Raw genomic sequence first — 20,947 nt, 5'->3', positions numbered from 1 at the left:
TGAGTCCCAACACCTATGTGGGAGACCCAGGGGCTTCTGATTCCTGGCTGCAGATTGGTCCAGATCCAGTTGTTGCAGCCATCGGATGCAGGTTCTCTGTCTCTCTGTAAACATATTCTTCCCTGCCTTCTCTCTGTTTTCAGATGAAAATAACATTTTTTAATTTATTTATTTTTATTGGAAAGTCAGATATACAGAGAGGAGGAGAGACAGAGAGGAAGATCTTCCGTCCGATGATTCACTCCCCAAGTGAGCGCCAACGGCCGGTGCTGCGCCAATCCAAAGCCAGGAGCCTCTTCCGGGTCTCCCACGTGGGTGCAGGGTCCCAAGGCTTTGGGCCGTCCTCGACTGCTTTCCCGGGCCACAAGCAGGGAGCTGGAAGGGAAAGTGGAGCTACCGGGATTAGAACCGATGCCCATATGGGATCCCAGTGCGTTCAAGGCGAGGACTTCAGCTGCTAGGGCACGCCACCAGGCCCATGCAGTGTTTTTTTTTAAAGAAACAATATCCTTAAAAAGAAAAAAGAAACAAACAAGCAACATCCTTGTGCCCTGTGTGGTGCCTAGTGGCGAGAGTCCTCACCTTGCATGTGCCAGAATCCCACATGGGTGCCATTTGATGTTCCAGCTGCTCCATGTCCCATCCAGCCCTCTGCTTGTGACCTGGGAAGGCAGCAAAGAATGACTGAGGTCCTTGAGACCCTGAATCCATGTGGGAGACCTGAAAAGAAGCTTCTGGCTCCTGGCTTCACATGGTTCTCTCTGGCCAGCATAGCCTTTGGGAGATTGAGTCAGTGGATGGAAGAACCGTCTCTGTCTCTCCTCCCTATAACTCTGCCCTTCCAACAAAATAAACAAGTTTTAGGGTAAAAAAGGTTAAAGATTGCTGAGCTTTTTTTATTTATTATTTTTTTTTTGCACTCAATATTACTGAATATTCTCTCCATTTTAGCTTCTGGGATGCAATGCTTTAGTGAGTTTGCTTTGCAACATGGACTGTTATAGGAAGCATTCTGTTGTCTTCTTTTTTTTTTTTTTTGAAGATTTATGTATTATTATTGCAAAGTCAGATATACAGAGAGGAGGAGAGACAGAGAGGAAGATCATCCATCTGATGATTCACTCCCCAAGTGACCACAGCGGCCTGTGGACTCTCCCCAGTTCTGGGGACGCATCCTCAACTACATACCTTTTCTACCTACCACCCCCGGCTTGACGGCAACAGCTTCTGACCTAGACCAAAATCCCCAACCAGGACTGGTGCTCCAAAAACAGGCACCTAGCTTGCACCCATGGCACCTTTTCACGCCCACCTCCTGGGCCCATCCATGTTACCCTGTATCCTCGTCTGTGAGTCCTGTGACTTTAACTCATTCCAAAATCCTAACAGGAGTGCCTCTTACCCAAATATCCAGGAGCAGGGCAGAAGCAGAAACCCCACCTAGCACTGCCTGAGTGAGACCCTGAGGAACATCACCCACTGGGTGCTGCCCCTCCAAGACCCAAGGAAACAGTCCTCAGCCACTGAGGCGCTCGCACCCTTTCTGTCCCCTGCAGGTCTACACTGTTGAACTCTCTGTAGATCAGCTGCCCCCACCCATCCCCACTCCACACCTGTGCTCCCCGCCCATGTTGGTCTCCAACAGGCCTGAGGACTGCCCCTTCTTCAGGAGACAGCCTGGCTCGGTTACCGCCTACCTCACCTCTCACCTCTTCTCCTGGGAGGAATGGCCTTGCTGCCTCCCAGGAAGGCAATTCCACTTGCTGCCTCCCTCCTTTGGCAAAACATCCTGGTTGAAAAGTTATTCTCAGGCCCTGCGGTGTGGCCTTGCGGCTAAAGTCCTCGCCTTGAATGCACCGGGATCCCATATGGGCGCTGGTTCTAATCCGGCACCTCCGCTTTCCATCCAGCTCCCTGCTTGTGGCCTGGGAAAGCAGTTGAGGACGGCCCAAAGCTTTAGGACCCTGCACCCGCGTGGGAGACCCAGATGAAGTTCCTGGATCTTGGCTTCGGATCGGCATAGCATCGGCCATTGCGCTCACTTGGGGAGTGAATCATCGGACGGACGGAAGATCTTCCTCTCTGTCTCTCCTCCTTTCTGTATATCTGACTTTCCAATAAATAAATAAATCTTAAAAAAAAAAGAGAGAAAAGTTATTCTGTCACACTCAGTCAACCAGGAAAACAAACAAACAAACAAAAGCCCACATAAAAACCCTTGCTTGTCACTAGCCGGCAGGTGCCTGTGGCCAACCCCTTCGGTTCTGCTTCGTCAATAGTGGGTCTCGATCCACCCAGGTTGCTGTCAGAGTCTCTATCTTTTCTGATTATCCTCATATTAAATAATCATAGCGTCCCACACGTCCAAGTGACAATGCAACATCTTTACTTGATATTTTCTTATATAAGATCCCAATATATACAGAAATGTGGTCTAAGTCTGAAACATTCTGACCATTGAAAACATCTTCAGGTTTTTTTTATTGTTTTAAGATTTGTTAAAGATTTTTTAAAAAATTTATTTTTATTGGAAAGGCTGATATATAGAGAGCAGGAGAGACAGAGAGGAAAATCTTCCATCCGATGGTTCACTCCTCAAGTGATCACAACGGCTGGAGCTAATCCAATCCGAAAACCAGGAGCCAGGAACTTCAACCAGGTCCCCCACGTGGGCGCAGGAACCCAAGGCTTTGGGCCATCCTCGACTGCTTTCCCAGGCCACCAGCAGGGAGCTGGATGGGAAGTGGAGCTGCCGGGATTAGAACCGGCGCCCATATGGGATCCCAGCGCATGCAAGGTGAGGACTTTAACCACTATGCTTTAGGCCGGGCCCTGTGAAAGATTTTCTTAAAGATTTGTTTTTATTAGAAAGACAGATTAACAGAGGAGAGACAGAGAGGTCTTCCACCCACTGATTTATTTCCCAAATGGTCACCACGGCCAGAAGATTTTGTTTTAAACTAATGATTTAAAATTTGGTATCCCAAGGTAAATATGTTCAAAGATTTGCAAAGTACAGCTGACTTAAAGTCTTGAGATTAGTACTGTTAAAGTTTGATGCAGCCTGTTCTGCCACTGAAATGCGACCTTTCAAAACGCATTTTTAAAAAATACATGCGTCGGGCCCGGCGTGGTGGCGCAAGTGGTTAAAGGTCCTCGCCTTGCACGCCCGGGATCCCATATGGGAGCCGGTTCTAATCCCGGCAGCCCCGCTTCCCTTCCAGCTCCCTGCCTGTGGCCTGGGAAAGCAGTCGAGGACGGCCCAAAGCCTTGGGACCCTGCACCCGCGTGGGAGACCCGGAAGAGGCTCCTGGCTTCGGATCGGCACAGCATAGGCCATTGCGCTCACTTGGGGAGTGAATCATCGGACGGAAGATCTTCCTCTCTGTCTCTCCTCTCTGTATATCTGCCTTTCCAATAAAAAAAAATTAATAATTCAAAAAAAAGAAGTCTATCAAAAAATACATGCGTCGTATTCACAAATGTCCCATACAAGCTATCCAGCCAATTGCCTGCAGAAGGACTGCTCTCACAGGCTCGACCAAGATGGTCTGTTCTCTTTCCAGTCCCATGATTGCAACTCAGCACAAACAGTGAAAAGCTTTGGCAATTCCTCCGTGATGTGCTATCCCGTGGTGAACATTTCGAATTGAGGGTCACGCGAGACCCTGCAGGCGACGCTCACATGTGGACCCTCGGGCAGCCCGGGCAGGGCAGGGCAGAGCTGGGCAGGGGAGGCAGCACTGGGCAGTGCAGCACCAGGCGGGCCAGGGCAGGGCAGGGATGGGCAGGGCAGGGCAGCGCCGGCCGGGTCAGGGCCGAGGCAGGGGAGGCAGCGCCGGGCAGTGCAGCACCAGGCGGGCCAGGGCAGGGCAGGGATGGGCAGGGCAGGGCAGCGCCGGCCGGACCAGGACCGAGCAGGGGAAGGCAGAGCTGGGCAGGGACGGGCAGCGCCGGGCAGGCCAGGCCAGGCCAGGGCAGGGCAGAGCTGGGCAGCACCGGGCAGCGCCGGGCAGGCCAGGCCAGGGCCGAGCAGGGGAAGGCAGAGCTGGGCAGCACCGGGCAGCGCAGCGCAGCGCCAGGCCAGGGCCGAGCAGGGGAAGGCAGAGCTGGGCAGGGACAGGCCAGCGCCGGGCAGGCCAGGCCAGGGCCGAGCAGGGGAAGGCAGAGCTGGGCAGGGACGGGCAGCGCCGGGCAGGCCAGGCCAGGGCCGAGCAGGGGAAGGCAGAGCTGGGCAGGGACGGGCAGCGCCGGGCAGCGCAGCGCCAGGCCAGCCCCCGCAGCAGCGCAGTTCCGGCCAGGAGCGCCACCTCCATGGCGTGGCGCACAGTGCTGACGCGCCGCGCACGTACGCCGCTCCTCCCCACGGTCGGCGGCTGCGCTGCGTCACGGGTCTTGAGGCGCCTCGGTGCCGGACTGTGCCACAGCTGCGGGCCCCGAAGCCCGCGGCACGCGCCCACGGGGTCGGCTCGGCGGCGCGATGAGGCGCAGCAAGGCCGACGTGGAGCGGTACATTGCCTCGGTGCAGGGCTCCGCCCCGTCGCCGCGAGAGGTGAGCCGTGCGGGGTTGAGGCCGGGGCCCGGGCCCGGCTTGCGGCGCCGGCGTCATGGCTCCCGGCGCCAACCGCTCCCTGGCGCGTGGGGTCGAGGCGCGGGGCGGTCTCTGTGCCCTGTGGGCGGGCGCGGCGCTCGTAGGCGCCGGAGAGGAGCGGCGTGGGCCCGCGGCCGGCCGCCGGCGGCGTTTCCACGCGCTGGCCGGCTCCGGCTGCCCTTTGCCTCGGGCCGGGCCTAGGTGTGAGCCGCACCGCCGCGGACTCGGGTCGGCCCCCGCGCCGCCGCCGCCGGCGGGCTCCGCGCTCCCTGCTCGGACGGCCGCGCGCGGCGGCCTCCCCGGTGGGGCCGTGCTGGAGCGCGGCGGGCTTTCCCAGCGGTGACGGCGGCCCGAGCGCGAGCGCGGAGGACGGGCGGAGATCTGGGGGGCAGACGCCGCATCCCGCGTGCCGGGCCTGCGCCCCGCGTTCCAGCCCTGCGCCTCGCAATCTAACGCCCCGCACTCCGCGTCCCGCTCGGGTCCCGCGCCTCTCTGCACCCCGCACCCTGTACTCCGTGCCCCGCACTTCGCGCCCCGCACTCCGCGCCCCGCTCGGGCCCCGCGCCTCTCTGCACCCCGCACCCTGTACTCCGTGCCCTGCACTCTGGCCCCGCACTCCGCACCCCGCTCTGGTCCCGCGCCTCTCTGCACCTCGCACCCTGTACTCCGTGCCCTGCACTCTGGCCCCGCACTCCGCACCCCGCTCTGGTCCCGCGCCTCTCTGCACCCCGCACCCTGTACTCCATGCCCTGCACTCTGGCCCCCGCACTCCGCGCCCCACGCCCCGCGTGCGCCCCGCGCTCAGCCCCGGTCCCGCACCCCATACAAGCTGCTCGTGTTTGTGAACCTTTCCCTGGAAAACTGACTCCGGGGAGCTGTGCAAGGTAACACACCGTGGTTACCATGGCTTCGAATTTGTGCTCTTGTTCACATCTTACTCCGAGGGTGTTTTTGCTCTTAAATAATGACTTTGCTTACAGGAGGTGGTGAGTGGGGAAAATTTATAACCGTCGCTTGAGGGCAGGAGCTTGAGCCAGTTTGCCTGCAGTTGAATCGTACTTAGAGCAGTGTTCAACGTCCATCCAGGACGTGGCTGACGCTGGCGATTGATGTGGAACATAGAATGCCCTAAATGTTAACTCCACTTCATGGTTTTTGTGGTTGATGAGAAGAGAGCATTATTCAGGGACTGATTTACACAAGTGCTTAGGAGAATAAAGATCTGGAGGGATTCTTTAGTGTGTAAGTGGGAAATGCAATGACATGCTTAACGTTGTTTTTCGATGTAGGAAGACTGAAATCCTTGCCAAGTTTTTCCCATACTAAGCATTTATACTAACTTTTTGAATTCTCATGTGAGGGCTGGTCATGATTTGAATGCAGTGTGGTGTGCCTTTTCCCAGTCTTGTATGGCTGTGTGTTACTTTAGGTTCCCAGTAAACTGTGCACATTGGGATAAAGCGGCGTGCAGAATCAAAAAGGCAGGGCTTCAGCTGTGGGTCTGATTTAGGTTTCTCTGATTTTTTAAAGATTGATTTATTTTTATTGGAAAGGCAAATAGAAAGAGAGAAGATAGAGAAAGATCTTCTGTCCACTGGTTCACTCTCCAAATGGCCACAACAGCCAGAGCTGAGCTGATCTGAAGCCAGGAGCCAGGAGCTTTTTCCGGGTCTCCCATGTGGTTACAGGGTCTCAAGGCTTTGGGTTGTCCTCCGCTGCTTTCCCAGGCCACAAGTAGGAAGCTGGATGGAAGTGGAGCAGCTGGGATTTGAACCGGCGACCATATGGGACCCTGGACGTGCAAGGCAAGGATTTAGCTACTAAGCTACCTTGCCAAGGATCTGATCTGGTTTTTTACATACTGTGGTGGGCTACAGTCTGTCACTCGAGAGGAGGGGGAGGTGCAGTGTGTAATTTCATACTGCTTTCCTAGACATAAGTAACAATGCATTCATAGTATTAGAATGTTGTTAAGGGTTTCCATAACTTGTAAGATTGGTATGATTGCGTTGGGCCTGGTATGACTTTTTAAAATTAATTTTTAAAAGCAAATTTGGGGCCCGGCGCGGTGGCGCAGTGGTTAAGGTCCTCGCCTTGCACGCCCGGGATCCCATATGGGCGCCGGTTCTAATCCCGGCAGCCCCGCTTCCCTTCCAGCTCCCTGCCTGTGGCCCGGGAAAGCAGTCAAGGATGGCCCAAAGCTTTGGGACCCTGCATCCGCGTGGGAGACCCGGAAGAGGCTCCTGGCTTCAGATCGGCATAACATCGGCCGTTGCGCTCACTTGGGGAGTGAATCATCATCCAATAAAATAATAATAATAATAAAAAAAGCAAATTTGGAGCCTTCACGAGATTCCTAGTGGGACTTTGGCTCTCAGAGTTTAAGAACTACTGATTGAGGGCCTGGCACGGTGGCCTAGTGGCTTAAGTCCTTGCCTTCAACATGCTGGGATCCCATATGGGCGCTGGTTCTTGTCTTTAAAAAAAAATTCTTTTTTAATTTTATTTTTATTGCAAAGTCAGATATACAGAGAGGAGGAGAGACAGAGAGGAAGATCTTCCGTCCAATGATTCACTCCCCAAGTGAGCGCAACGGCCGGTGCTATGCCGATCCGGAACCAGGAACCAGGAACCTCCTCCAGGTCTCCCACACGGGTGCAGGGTCCCAAGGCTTTAGGCTGTCCTCCACTGCTCTCCCAGGCCACAAGCAGGGAGCTGGAGGGATACCGGTGTGTTCAAGGCGAGAACTTTAGCTGCTAGGCCACAGTGCTGGGCTCAAAAAATATTTTTCTTGAAGAACTACTGGTCTAGATATGGGTTAAAATAATCTATTATATAACTTCTATTAGATGAGGTGAATTGTTACAGCCACCTCTTTTTAAATTTAATGGAAACATTAGGTTTGAACCTGAAAATATCAGCAGACTGTGTATGACGTGCGTGACTTTGCAGTGTATGGGAATGTAAAGTTAGGTCTGAGTAGATGTGAACGTAAGGTGATTTGGAAAGCTGGTGGGGAGGAGGGACAGCTGCAGCTGCACAGGATGGCAGAGAGGGACCTGGGTTGTGTGTGCAAGTGCTGGTTCAAGTCCCAGCTGCCCACTTCTCATACTGCCAGTGCGCCTGAGGAAGCAACTCAAGATGGCCAGCGTGTTTGGGGCCCTGTATCCACATGGGAGACAGAAATGGAGTGCCAGGCTTCTGTGTTGGCCCTGCCCAGCCTGGGTTGTTTTAGCCATTTGGGGCATGAACCGGTGAATGGAAGCTTCCTTCTCTCTCTCTCTCTCTCTCTCTCTCTCTCTCTCAATCTCTCAATGTATACACACACACCTGCCGCGTCCCGTATGGGTACCAGTTTGAGTCCAACTACTCCACTTATGATCCAACTCCCTGCTAATGGCCTGGGAAAGCATGGAAGATGACTCAAGTCCCTGGACCGCTGCTCTCATGGGAGATATCCGGAAGAATCTCCTGGCTCTCGGCTTCAGACTGGCACAGCTCTGTGGCTGTTGAGGTCATTTGAGGGGACTGAGCCAGTAGATAGAGTATCTTTCTTTCTTTCTCTCTGCTTTTATTTTATTTTTCTAAAATTTATTTATTTATTTGCTATTGGAAAGGCAAATATAAAGAGAGAAGGAGGTAAAGATCTTCTATCCGCTGCTTCACTCCCCAAACGGCCACGACAGCCAGAGCTGAGCTGATCTGAAGCCAGGAGCCAGGAGCCTCTAGGTCTCCCACATGGGTGCAGGGTCTCAAGGCTTTGGGCCGTCCTCCACTGCTTTCCCAGGCCACCAGGAGGAAGCTGGATGGGAAGTGGAGGAGTCAGGACAGCTGGAACTAGTGCCCATACGGAATTCCGGTGGATGTAAGGTGTGGATTTAGCCGGGTCCTCTCTATTTCTTGTTTCCGGTGAAGTTTGTAGGTTCTTAGCTTATTGTAGACATACAAAGCTGGGAAATAAGTGTGAGAGTAAAAGATACGTTATTTTGAAACAAGGTGGCAGGAAGGCAAGCTGCAAGTGGGAAGTGGAGTGTGTGACAGGACACGCAGGACACGGGCCTCACGGGAAATGGCTTGGACTTTGTCCTAAAGGTTTTTGTTTTCTCACAGTCCTAGGAGGGGCCCAGGTGTGTGGGCTGATAGAAAGGTATTTTGAATGAACTGCAGTGACTCTTGTTTTACTCTGGGAACAGCCTTCCCCTCCCCAGAGCTGGGCAGAAGCAGAAGGGGAACTCGCTTTGTCTTGGTTCTCTGGGAAGCTCTGAGCTCTTGGCTTTGTTGAGCCAGCACAGCTAGTGTCTGTAGACAGTGTGGGGACCAGGAAGTGGCACCTCCACCCCCTTCCTCATTGCACCCCGAGACTCTGGACCTGGCCTCAGTTCTGACTGTCAAGTAATATAAATAAATCTTTAAGAAACATTTTAAAAAAAAAAAACGAGTGTAGAGAGATTAGTTAGTGCTTACTGATCTCCCAGCTTGGCAGAGGCTGACCATCTGTGGACTGACTGACTTTAAGGGATGCTGGATTCTGTGGTTCCTTGGTGTCTGTAGTCTCATGTCTTCATTATGTTTTCATTTGTTCATCTGCTGGCAGCTGTACCATTTTTACTTCCTCACATCTACTTTTGCTATTGCTGAAAATACTGTTCCTCCTATACCTTTTGCCGATGTGTTATGTTGTTTTGTAGTCTGTCATCCTGCACATGATTCTTACTTTTTAGATGCTGCTGGATATTAGGGAGCGAGCATGCTGGAGCTCTCTAAGAACTGCCGTCGGCTGCTAATCTCCTTAGCTGCTTGGGAGTGCTGCAGTGGTCTAGGCTAAGCCAGGCTAATGCCAAGAACTTGTGCCAGGTTCCTCATGTAGGTGGCAACACACTTACCATCTTCCACTGCTTTCCCACACACATTAGCAGGGAGCAGGATCAGAAGTGGAGCAGTTGGGACATGAAATGATGCCCTTATGGGATGCCAGCTTCGCAGGTGGTACCAAACCACGCAATTTTGAACTCTCACATGTAATCAGGCACATAATCAATCCTATTAACTTCAGCCAAAGAAAGATTTTTCAACTTTATTTGAAAGGCAGAGTTACAGGGACATCAGGAGAGACGTCTCAGATGGTTGCAGTGGCAGGGCTGTTCCAGGCTGCGTGGGTGCAGGGGCCCAGGCACTTTGGTCCTCCTGTGTCCCCAGGTGCATTGGCAGGTTGCTAAATTGAAAGTGGACTTGAAGCAGCACCCAGATGGGATGCCGGTTTCACAGGCAGTACTTTTGCCCACTGTGCCACAATTTTGGACCTCTGTAGTCCTGTAATATGTTTTGAATTGAAATGTGTGACTCCTTCCAAATTTCTTCTTCACTTTCTTTGATAGTGGCTATTTAAAATTCTATATGTATATATGTATTTTTTTTTAATTTGAGAAATAGCCACAGGTGGAGAGATTTCTGTCCACCGGCTCACTTCCCAGATGCCTGCAGTGGGTGGGGCCAGGCTTAAGTAGGAGGCTGAGGCCTGAAATAGGTCTCCCATGTTGCTGGCAGGGACTCAGGCACTGGACATCGGCCACCTCGCTGCGTTAGGAGGAAACCGAAACCGAAGCAAGTAGTGTGGATCTGAACCAGGGTGTGCTATAGACATCCCAAGGAGCAAGTGAAGTGCTGGGCCAAAAGCACATGCTGTGCAGGAGTGTTGGTGATGCGGGGGCCCTGGCCATCTCGTGAATTTGAGGATGGCTTTTCACTTTCTACAGAAAGGCTGTTGGAACTTTGATAGAGATTGCACTAAGTCTTTTGATGGTTTTGGATGCTGTGGACATCTTGAAAAGAATGTCTTATTCAAGAATACAGATCTCTTTCCATTTGTTAATCTACAAGGTTCTTCCTTGATTAATTCCCAGGCACGTCACTTAACAGTGGAGTACATTCTAAGAATGGTTTCAAGTGATTTTTTGTCATTGTGTGAATATCATAGAATGTACTTAGATAAATGGTAAAGCTTAGTTACTTGATATAGTCTCATGGTGCTGTCAAGGGGAGGGTGCTGCTGTCGTAACACTGTGTGTGTGTATTTTTACAAAAGGTTTATGGATTATTGGCTTGAAAGGTAAAATTGGAGCGATCTTCCATTTGCTGGCTCACTCCCCACTTGGCTGTACTGGCCAAGGCTCGGCTGGAATGAGGCCTGATGTCTAGATCTCACTCTGGGTCTCCGTGTGAAAGGACCATCCTCTGGTGCTTTCTCGAAGTGGTGAGCAGGAAGCTGGACCAGAAGAGGAGTGGTGGGGACTTGGGTTGGTGCTTGTACAGGATGCTGGATCTGCCGTCACTGGCTTCCCTTGCTGGCCCCGATGGGTGGTGGTGGTGTTTTAAAGATTGATTGCTTGATTTGAAAGGCAGTTAGAGACAGGGCGTAGAGCAAGAGCTGGAGACAATACTTCTGAGTGCAGGTTCTCTCCCAGTGGCCACAGTCACAGGGACTGGGCCAGGCTGAAGCAAGAAGCTTGCCACTTTGGGTCTTCCAGCTGGTTGGTGTGAGTGTGTAAGCGCTATCTTTTGATTTCCAAGGCTTATTAGGAAGCTCAGTGGGTAGTGGAGCGATAAGTGATAAGGCTTCTTGTGTTGTTTGCCTCTCTAGATGTTCTGGAATTTACTTCTTGCTTTACTTCAGGAAGTATAAGAATGTGGGCTGGTGACTGCTAGAATCTACATGTATAATTCAGGGGATTTTGTTTTTACCTTTTAGTGAACAAAAACTAATGCTGATCTTCGTAGGAAACAGTTGTAGAATATTTCAAAATACGATGAGTGAAACTTCTTGGTTCTTTTTTAGAAATCGATGAAAGGATTCTACTTTGCAAAGCTCTACTATGAAGCTAAAGAATATGATCTTGCTAAAAAGTAAGTGTCAAGCTGTAAGCATGTCTCAGCTTTTATAACTCAGTGCCTTACCTCATGCTTCGTTGTTGTTGTTAGGTTGCAATTTTAGGCTCTTTAACGATGCTTTGTAGATATATTCTGTACTAAGAGATGAATTTCTGTTCAGACTGATGTGGAAGGCCAGCTGCAGGTCACTGAGGTAGAGTGTAGAGTATTTCTTGTGTACTGCTGTTGGTTTATACCCAAGGCAAGAAATAGTTTGACTTCAGACACTTAAAATATACAGGTATTTTAAAGGTTTATTCGTTTTTCTTGGAAAGATGGGTTTACAGAGAGAAGGTGAGACAAAGGATTTCCATCCACTGGTTGCCAGAACCGAGCTTCTTCCGGGTCTCTCCCATGGGGGCAGAGGGCCAAGGCCTTCAGGTGTCCTCGGCTGCTTTCCCATGCCATCAGCAGGGAGCTGGATGGGTAAGCAGAGCAGCTGGGACACAAACCAGTGCCCACACGGGGCCCCACTACTAGCAGGCGAAAGATTAGTGAGTGGAGCCGTTGTGCCAGCCCCCAAGAAATGTTTTTGAGGATTTGTTTATTTGAAAGGCAAAGTTACATAGAGAGGGAAGACTGAAAGATCACCCATTGGCTGGCTCACTCCCCAAATGGCTGCAATGACTAGGGCTGGGCAGGAGCCAGAAGCTTTTTTTTTTTTTTAAATCTCTCACATGGGTGCAGGGACCCAAGCACCTGGGCTATCCTCTGCTTTCCCAGGCTTATAGCAGGAAACTGGATCAGAAGTGGAGCAGCCAGGACTTAAACTAGTGTTCATATGGCATGCCAGTGCCACAGGCGGTAGCTTTACATACTACACCACAGTGTCGGCTCCACGTTTTTTTTTTTTTTTAATTTTTATTTATGTTTATTACAAAGTCAGATATACAGAGAGAGGAGAGACAGAGAGGAAGATCTTCCGTCCGATGATTCACTCCGCAAGTGAATGATGCTGTGCCGATCCTAAGCCAGGATCCAGGAACTTCCTCCAGGTCTCCCGCACGGGTGCAGGATCCCAAAGCATTGGGCCATCCTGGACTGCTTTCCCAGTCCACCAGCAGGGAGCTGGATGGGAAGTGTAGCTGCCAGGATTAGAACTGGCGCCCATATGGGATCCCAGTGCTTTCAAGGCGAGGACTTCAGCCGCTAGGCCACGGCGCTGGGCCCTGGCTCCACATTTTGTGGTTGTTTTTTATTTAAAGATTTATTTAGGGGTTGGCATGGTATTATATCAGGTTAAGGCTCCTCCTGTCATGTCAGTATGCCATGTAACTGCCCATTCAAGACCCAGCTATTCCACTTCCAATCTAACTTCCTGCTGGTGTGCCCGGGAAGCAATGGAAGATGACCCCAGCTACCCATGTTGCAGCTGTTAGGGGAGCGAATCAGCGAATACATCTATCTGTCGCTTGCCTCCAACCCTTTTCTCTGTCTCTCCTCCTGTAACTTTGCCTTTGAAGTTAATATTTGAAGCTATTTGAAAGGCAGAGTTACAGAGAGAAGGGATGGGAAAGAGTTTCTTCAGCTACTGGTTCACTCCTCAGATGGCTGAAATGGCTAAGGCTGGGCCAGACCGTACCCGGCAGCTTTGTCTGGGTCTCCCACATGGGTGAGCCCAAGCGCCTGGGCCGTCTTATGTGTTTCCCAGCCACATTAGCAACAAGTTGGATTGAAAGCAGAGCAGCCAGGATATGAACCAGCACCCATAGGATGGTGGTATTGCTGGCAATTTTATCAGGTATATCACAACCTGATAATCAATAATAAATTTAATTATTTATTTTTAACAGAGAGAGACACAGAGGTATGGACTGGCTTACTCCCAAGTGTTCACAACAGCTAGGGTTGGGTTAAGCTGAAGCCGAGAGTTGAGAATTCAATTCAGGTCAAGTAATTGAATGAATGAATGAATGAAACAAGAGAGAGAGGGGAGAGACAGAGAGTCTCTGCTGGTTTTCTCCCCAAATGGCCAAAAAAAGCCGGAGCTGACCTTGTGCAGGATCAGTAGCTGGCAGCGTCTTCCAGGCTCAAGCACCTGAGCCATCTTCTGCTTTCAACAGGCAGTTAGCGGGGTGCTGGATCAGAAGTAAAGTAGCTGTGGCTTCACTCTGAGCCACGGCCCAGGCGCTTCAATTCAAAGCCTTAAAGGGGCTCACATCCTTAAGCCATCTGCTGCCTCCCAAGGAGTTTGTCATTGGGAAACTGGTGTTGGCATGGGCCAGGCTTCAAACCCAGCCGCCCCAGAAGGGTGTGTACGCCCAAGCAGCTTTCCCAGGCCCTTGAAACGTTAGAGTAAGAAAAGTATGTAATTTCTCTTTAGTTAGATAGCAGGTATATTTATCAGCGGGACAGCAGTGAATACAAAATTAAACTGATTACTGTGCAGGACAGCGGCTTGTGTAAGATTTTTAATTGACTCTGTGTGGACCGAGTTCCTGATTTGGGGCAATTGACATAGGACGTTAGAGGTGGCGTGCTATTAAAAGCACCGATGGGAAGACGTGCTGACGAGAAAGGAAAGTGAGTAATGCATTGTGTAACTTGCAGCTCTGAGACAGGAACGCCATCTTCCTTGTTTGTTTTTCCCCTTAATGTAGGTCTTTGGTCTAATTTATTTTACAAAAACACTGCTGCTGAATTATTTTCTGTTTTTGATTGTCACTTGATTTAAGATATGGAAATTATTTGGATTAGGTAATATAGTTACTTTTTTGCCCAATAGTAACTTTTTTGTCCAGTTTTAATTGGGTACAGTATGGTTAGAAATAATTTTCTGGTTTCAAGGCTGAATTGATTTTATTATTTGGAAAATTGTTTTTTTTTATTAGGTTAGTTTAAGTGTTTACTGTAACTTTCATGATTTATATGCAGATCTGTAGTGCGTTATGAAAATCAGGAAGTAGCTTACATATTTTTTTGTTGTGCAGGATAATATTTGGTGAGTATAGCATTTTATACTAAACTATGTATGTCTTTGGAGTTATCAGAATATTCTGGTTTAAGTAAACAATGACAAATCAATAATTGAAAAGTATAAATTTATTTGATGATTGCTTTGGTTTTAAGATGTACTGTTTAGGTAGTATTTAAGTACACTTCTAACCATTTATGGATCACTTTTGTATTATTGTTTTAAAACAGATATTTGTCTACGTATATTAATGTGCAAGAGAGGGATCCCAAAGCTCACAGATTTCTGGGTCTTCTTTATGAGGTGGAGGAAAACACAGACAAAGCTGTTGAATGTTACAAGGTAACTATAAGGTGAAAATGTACCTTACCTAACCAGCTGTAAGCTGCCTAGCCTCACCTAGGTGTTCAGTAAAACCCGTACTGAATCTGTATAAACATATGCTGATGTCCCAGAGCGGATTTCAAACTATGTGCTTCAAAATACACGGTCCAAAGCACATTTTAAAATGGTCGGAGATGATACTCATGTATCTTTCACATTCACTAAATAAGTTTTTATTTGATTCATTATGAAGAAATTCTAAGACATTTTAATAACTGAAATGATGTCATCAAGGAATAGTTTTAAATGAGTATGTGGTATTTTTGTCCTTTATGACTATAGAGTCATACAGACATAAAGTGTGTTTAATTAACGTTTTATTTCTATTTTTATTTCAGCGTTCAGTGGAATTAAATCCAACACAAAAAGATCTTGTGTTGAAGATTGCAGAATTGCTTTGTAAAAATGGTGTTACAGATGGAAGAGCAAAATATTGGGTTGAAAGAGCAGCTAAGCTTTTCCCAGGAAGTCCTGCAGTTTATAAACTAAAGGTAAAAAAGCAAGATTATAAGAGGAGAAAATTTAAGACACAAGCATTTCTAATATTTGGAATTTTTTTTTTTTAAGATTTATTTTTATTTGAAAGTCAGATATACAGAAAGGAGAAGAGACAGAGAGTCAGAGAGAAAGATCTTGTGTCCATTGATTCACTTGCCCAAGTGGCCGCAATAGAAGGAACTGTGGTGATCTGAAGCCAGGAGCCTGGAGCTTCTTCTGGGTCTTCCACATGGATGCAGGCTCCCAAAGCTTTGAACCGTCCTTGACTGCTTTCCTAGGCCACAAGCAGGGAGCTCTGGGAAGTGGGGCTGCTGGGACACTAACCAGTGCGCATATGGGATTCCGGTATATGCAAGGTGAGGTCTTTAGCTGCTTCGGCTACTGTGCCGGGCCCTCTAATATTTGAAAGTTAAATTAATTTTTTTTTAATTAATAAAATTTATTTTTATATTCTTTACATACTTAGTTAGAGTAAGAAGGTTCAAGGGCTACAGGAAAGTGGATAATACTAGTATGTTTTCCATATTGTTACCTTCATGTTTAAAAGGGGGGTATTAAGGGAGAAGGCCCACCCAATTTCCCACCCTCCCCAAGTCCCGGATGTAGGGCATGCTCTGAGGTTCTTGCTCGAGTGGTTTTGATGTTGCAACAGTTATGAATCGCTGTCAATCTTGCCACTCCAAGCACTAAGAGGTCTTTGAAAAATCCACTGATTGACATAGTCCATCATAGCTGAGATGGTTGGTTGACCTGTTCTGTCTTCTCTCTTTTCTTCGTTAGGGTTCTGAGTCCAGCATTTAGATTAGGAAGATCTCCAAAGAAACTTCTTGTATGTGCTAACAAGTACAGGGCCAGGCACCGTCCATCGCTCCAATCAGCTGGTGGTTGTAATTGCTGGGTTGGTTCTGTTTTCACTCCCGACTTCCACTGGAACCAATGGGTGATGCAGTCCAGCCTGGTTCTGCCCCGCACATATTTGGCCCTCACCTAAACCAGTGGGAGCTGCAGCCTAGTTGGAGCGACCCACAATAACCCCCTGAAAGTTAAATTAATTTTTTAGAAAGAATTATAGAGAAGGAGGAGAGACGGATCCTGCATTTGCTGGTTCACTTCCCAGTGGCCCCGACAGCCGGTGCTGGGCTGGACCAAAGCCAGTAGCTTGATCCGGGTCTCCTATGTGGGCGGCAAGGACTCAGACACTTGGGCCATCTGCTTTTCCCAGGCTATGAGCAGAGACTTTGATTGAGGTGGAATAGCTGGAATATGAATTGGTACCCATATACAATGGTTGGCGTTACAGGCCACAGCTTTACTTGCTACGACACGACACCAGGCCCTAAATTTTAGTCTGCAAACTTTAATATGGAGTGTGTGTCTGTTGTCTTTAAAATGTTTTGATTGTTGGAATGATGACAGTGATGAGTTAAAGCCTTGCCTGCATATGGGCACCAGTTTTAGTCTCTGCTGTTCCGCTTCCTGTCCAGCTCCCTGCTAATGCAGCTGCAGAAGCAGCAGCAGGTGTCCTGAGCCCTTGGGTTCTCGCACCCTTGGGGGTCCTCGCACGCTCAGCCTGACCCAGACCCAGCTGCTGTGGCCGTTTGGGAGGTGAACCAACGAATGGAAGGCGTCTGTCCCTCACCTCTCTGTAACTCTGCCTTTCAAATCAATCAATACATATTTAAAAATATATATTTTTGTAAAAATTACAGTCTTCCTGAGCATGTATCTTATTGTTCATTATTGTGCTTCACAAGTGATTGAAGTGATGTTTTTTTTTTTTTTTTTTTTTTTTTTTTTTTTTTAATAATCTTAGTTTATTAGGGTACAAAGGGTCACGGGCTACAGGGTGAAAGTGGGTAATATCATTGTTTCCACACTAATATAATCATTTTGCCCTGTATCTAGGGTTAGGGGAGTAACAAAGGGGAAAGCCCCACCCTACCTCCCACTCATCCCCGATCCCCAACATGAGGCGCACTCCAAGGGTCCTGCTCATACAGTTTTGATAGTTCATCAGTTCTGGATTGCTGCCAATCTCTCCGTCCCAACCGTAATGAAACCTATTCAGAGTCTACTGGCTGACAGTCTCTTGATGGTTGGGGTTCCAAGATCAGCAGTTCAGTTGGAGAAATATCCAAAGAAACTTCATCTGAGTTGATCCCAGATCTGATTCTTGAGTGAGTTTGCTAGTACAGACTCCAACACTGTTCGTCACACCAACCAGCTTATGCATATGCTGGTCGTTGCGATTGCTGGGTCCGTTCGGCTTCCAGCCCTGTCTTCCTTGTGAACCAATGGGTGTTGTAGTCCAGCTCGATTCTACCCACTTCATACTCGGTCTTCATGCAAACCAGTTGGAGCTACAGCCTAGTTGGGGCGACTCCCCAAAACCCCTACCAGTTCTGCCCCCTACCCTGGTTCCCATGCTTGCCAGTATGCACTGCAGGCTTGTCCAGTCTGTCCCACATCCCAATTAGCTCTCGCACACGTCAATGGACATTGAAGCCTGGTTCAACCCAACCAACCTATTATCCAGCCCATACACCCACTGGCAGGTGCCTTTCTGTCAAGCCACCCCTGCTCCTAGCCTGGGTTTCATGCTGTCCAGTGAGGGTGGTAACCCTGAGGGAGGTGCCCACTATTTCCCTACTAGGTCACACCCACTCCCAGAGTATGCAGTCTCCAGGTAGTTTTGGCATTTGACTTGTCAGAATTGGCTCCTAGTACCAGCCTCTGCCAGCTAACGCTGTGGCTAAGCCCAAACACCCCTCAACCCACTCTAATTTTAACTTGCACCAGTCAGAACAGTCAGCTCACCGTGAGGCCCACAGGTGCTATAGCCCTGCCTAGTCTGAACTGCCCCCATCCGTATTCACTTTCCAATGGAAGTAGTTATCCAGCAGGGGTGCCCACGTTCCCCTGTTGGCTTTGCCTCCTCCCTGATTGTCACATGTGCTGTTTGTGTGCTGCAGCCACATCTGGTACGGCTCATCTCACCTTGGCATTACTTGTTGTGTACTGGTATGTGTTGCAACCGAACCTGGCTCGGCCCACACTCTGTTCTGGTGCTCGGATTCACCAGAAGGTAATGTGAACAGATTCAGGCTGGTCTGCCCCCAACAAATGCCATGTGTATGCCAGTGGGATAATTTTCATTGCCTGTTCTGGGTTGTTCCCTATTGTGCTTCTTGCGCTTACCTGCATGGGACTGTGTCCTGCCAGAGAAGTTGCCCAGGCTCCTCCACCAGAACCTCTCCCAATGCCAGTTTTCGCGCATACCAGTGGGTCCATGAGCCAGCACTACTCAGTTCGCCTGCTATCCTAGGAGGAACAGTGGCTTTTCCTGCCTGGCCTCCGACCCAAGCTGGTTCTTGTTGTTGGATATTTCAACCCATCCATGGCTCTTCCATACCCCTACCCAGCTCACACATGGTTCAGTAAGGGCTGAGACCTAACCTAGTCTGTCACACAACCCTCCCCGGTCCTCCAGAGCACCAGATGGTGTTGGAATTTGGCCTGGCTTGGTGCTTCCCATCCCAGTCCACAATTGTGCCAAGTGAGATTACGATCGTATCCTGATCAGAATGTAGCCTCAGTTCCAGCCCATGCGCTCCTTGGTGGGAAACTCAACCCAGCTAGGGTGTCCCGTTATTTCCCCAACCGGGCCTCTTCCCTGCCATAGAGCAGGTGTAGGCCGGTGGTTGTTCTGTCTCCGCTTGGCAGAGCCCCTCACTTGTCCTGGCCCCTTGGATGCTGTGGCTTAGTGCCTCTGCCTCACACAGATCAGTATGTGCAAGGACCTACCTGGCATGAGCTGTGCTCCAACCTGATTTCTGTTGTTACTTGTGAGTTAAGGTTTGTTCAGCCCTGCCCATTCTGCCCCCTTCCAGTGGCAGCCCGGCCCACCCCACATCTTGTTTAAAGATGCACATTTGGGTGCTGCTGCCTTGACCTACCCTGACTGTTGTGGATTCCTTTACCCATGAGTGATGGCAGATGGCGTGGTCACACCTAGCTTAGACCATTGCAACCCCAGCTTGGGAACTAACCCGGGGGACTTGTATTCCAAAGGGTTGGGCCCACACAACCCCACAGAGCCTACCACCAGCCCAAGTTCTCTTGTGTGCTGGAGAGTGTCTTGATCCTGCCAAATGTGACCACTCCACAACTCCAACACTCAGTCGGGCAATGGTACCCAACACTGCCAAAGAGGCCCCCATCCATAGCTTCGGTGTGGACTAGTATGTGGTGATCAGTGATGTTCTATACTAATATCCCATCTCTGTATTCATAATTGAGCTGTTGCATCTGTCTTACTAAAATTATCTTCTGGACACTTCCCCCAAACCACTAGGTCTTGGTCCCCTTGCCTGCTTAAATCTTTCATGACCCTGTCACTGAGAATACCCGAAAACTCACTTTGCACCTACATTCAACCTAGTCTTAGTCATGAGTGACCCCAGGCAGCAACTACATATCTTGAAAACCCCAGAGTTTGCCCTTCCGGGCGGCCAGCAGGCAATGCCTGGCACCATGTGGTGCACTGGCCGCCCTGGGGGAGGCCGAGGACTCGTTCACTGCCTTGTGGCAGTGTCTTTGGCGTGAGTCCCCCGCATTGGGTCCGACCCGGCAGGGGCACCCCCCACAGTAGCCACACTGCAGGGAGCGTCAGTTGCCCCAGAGCCCAAGGACCGAACTCCTCCCAAACTCCCCCAGCCGCATGGTCTTAGCAGCTGGGCGGAGCTAGGAATTTCCACCCAGTTCCCAAGTTCCCTCATGGCGGACTTACCCTGAGGGAAGAGCTCTCTTGGGTCCTGGGGGAGGCCGAGGACTCGTTCACTGCCTTGTGGCAGTGTCTTTGGCGTGAGTCCCCCGCATTGGGTCCGACCCGGCAGGGGCACCCCCCACAGTAGCCACACTGCAGGGAGCGTCAGTTGCCCCAGAGCCCAAGGACCGAACTCCTCCCAAACTCCCCCAGCCGCATGGTCTTAGCAGCTGGGCGGAGCTAGGAATTTCCACCCAGTTCCCAAGTTCCCTCATGGCGGACTTACCCTGAGGGAAGAGCTCTCTTGGGTCCTGGGGGAGGCCGAGGACTCGTTCACTGCCTTGTGGCAGTGTCTTTGGCGTGAGTCCCCCGCATTGGGTCCGACCCGGCAGGGGCACCCCCCACAGTAGCCACACTGCAGGGAGCGTCAGTTGCCCCAGAGCCCAAGGACCGAACTCCTCCCCGAAGTGATGTTTCTTTTACACTTTAGGAATATTTAAGATTAAATTAGGGATTTTACAGTTTTTTTTTAACTTGTGGAGTTAAAATGTAAGTTTTTTTGTATAAAGTTTTTGTTTCACTATGTGAAAACTAGTTACAGGATGACAGCTTAGAGTTCTTATAAAGAAGAGTTTTGTGATAACTGCTTAAAAGTGGCAATAATTATGAGATGGGATTACAAAGCAGTGATAACAGAAGGTTTTTCCAGTACGTTGGAGGTAATAACAAAGTGTTGGGAAGCTTTTTATAAACATTAATTGAACCTGGTGGTTATTCTTCTTGGAGTAAATGCAGCTTAATAACTTCTGGAGAAAGTCTTTCCAGATGTGTCTTACCGAGACATCATTATTGCTATTATCATTATTTATAA

General features: G+C 49.7%; 1 protein-coding gene across 4 annotated transcripts in view; it reads left to right on the top strand.

Annotated features, from left to right (window-relative positions):
- The first annotated feature begins 4,406 nt into the window (after positions 1-4,406).
- Positions 4,407-20,947, top strand: part of RANBP2 (RAN binding protein 2) — a 60,562-nt gene continuing 44,021 nt past the window's right edge. For all 4 annotated transcript variants that reach the window (XM_040975504.1, XM_040975505.1, XM_040975503.1 and 1 more), the window contains exons 1-4: positions 4,407-4,552; positions 11,424-11,491; positions 14,660-14,771; positions 15,152-15,304. In XM_040975504.1, the coding sequence (XP_040831438.1) occupies positions 4,481-4,552; positions 11,424-11,491; positions 14,660-14,771; positions 15,152-15,304 (405 nt within the window). In that variant the 5' untranslated portion in view covers positions 4,407-4,480. The remainder of the gene's footprint in view (positions 4,553-11,423; positions 11,492-14,659; positions 14,772-15,151; positions 15,305-20,947) is intronic.

The sequence above is a fragment of the Ochotona curzoniae genome, unplaced genomic scaffold (genome assembly GCF_017591425.1).
Source record: "Ochotona curzoniae isolate NIBS_2020 unplaced genomic scaffold, NIBS_Ocur_1.0 contig_2688, whole genome shotgun sequence".
Taxonomy (NCBI): domain Eukaryota; kingdom Metazoa; phylum Chordata; class Mammalia; order Lagomorpha; family Ochotonidae; genus Ochotona; species Ochotona curzoniae.
Note: the sequence above shows the minus strand (reverse complement) of the source record. Positions and strands in the feature narration are given on the sequence as shown.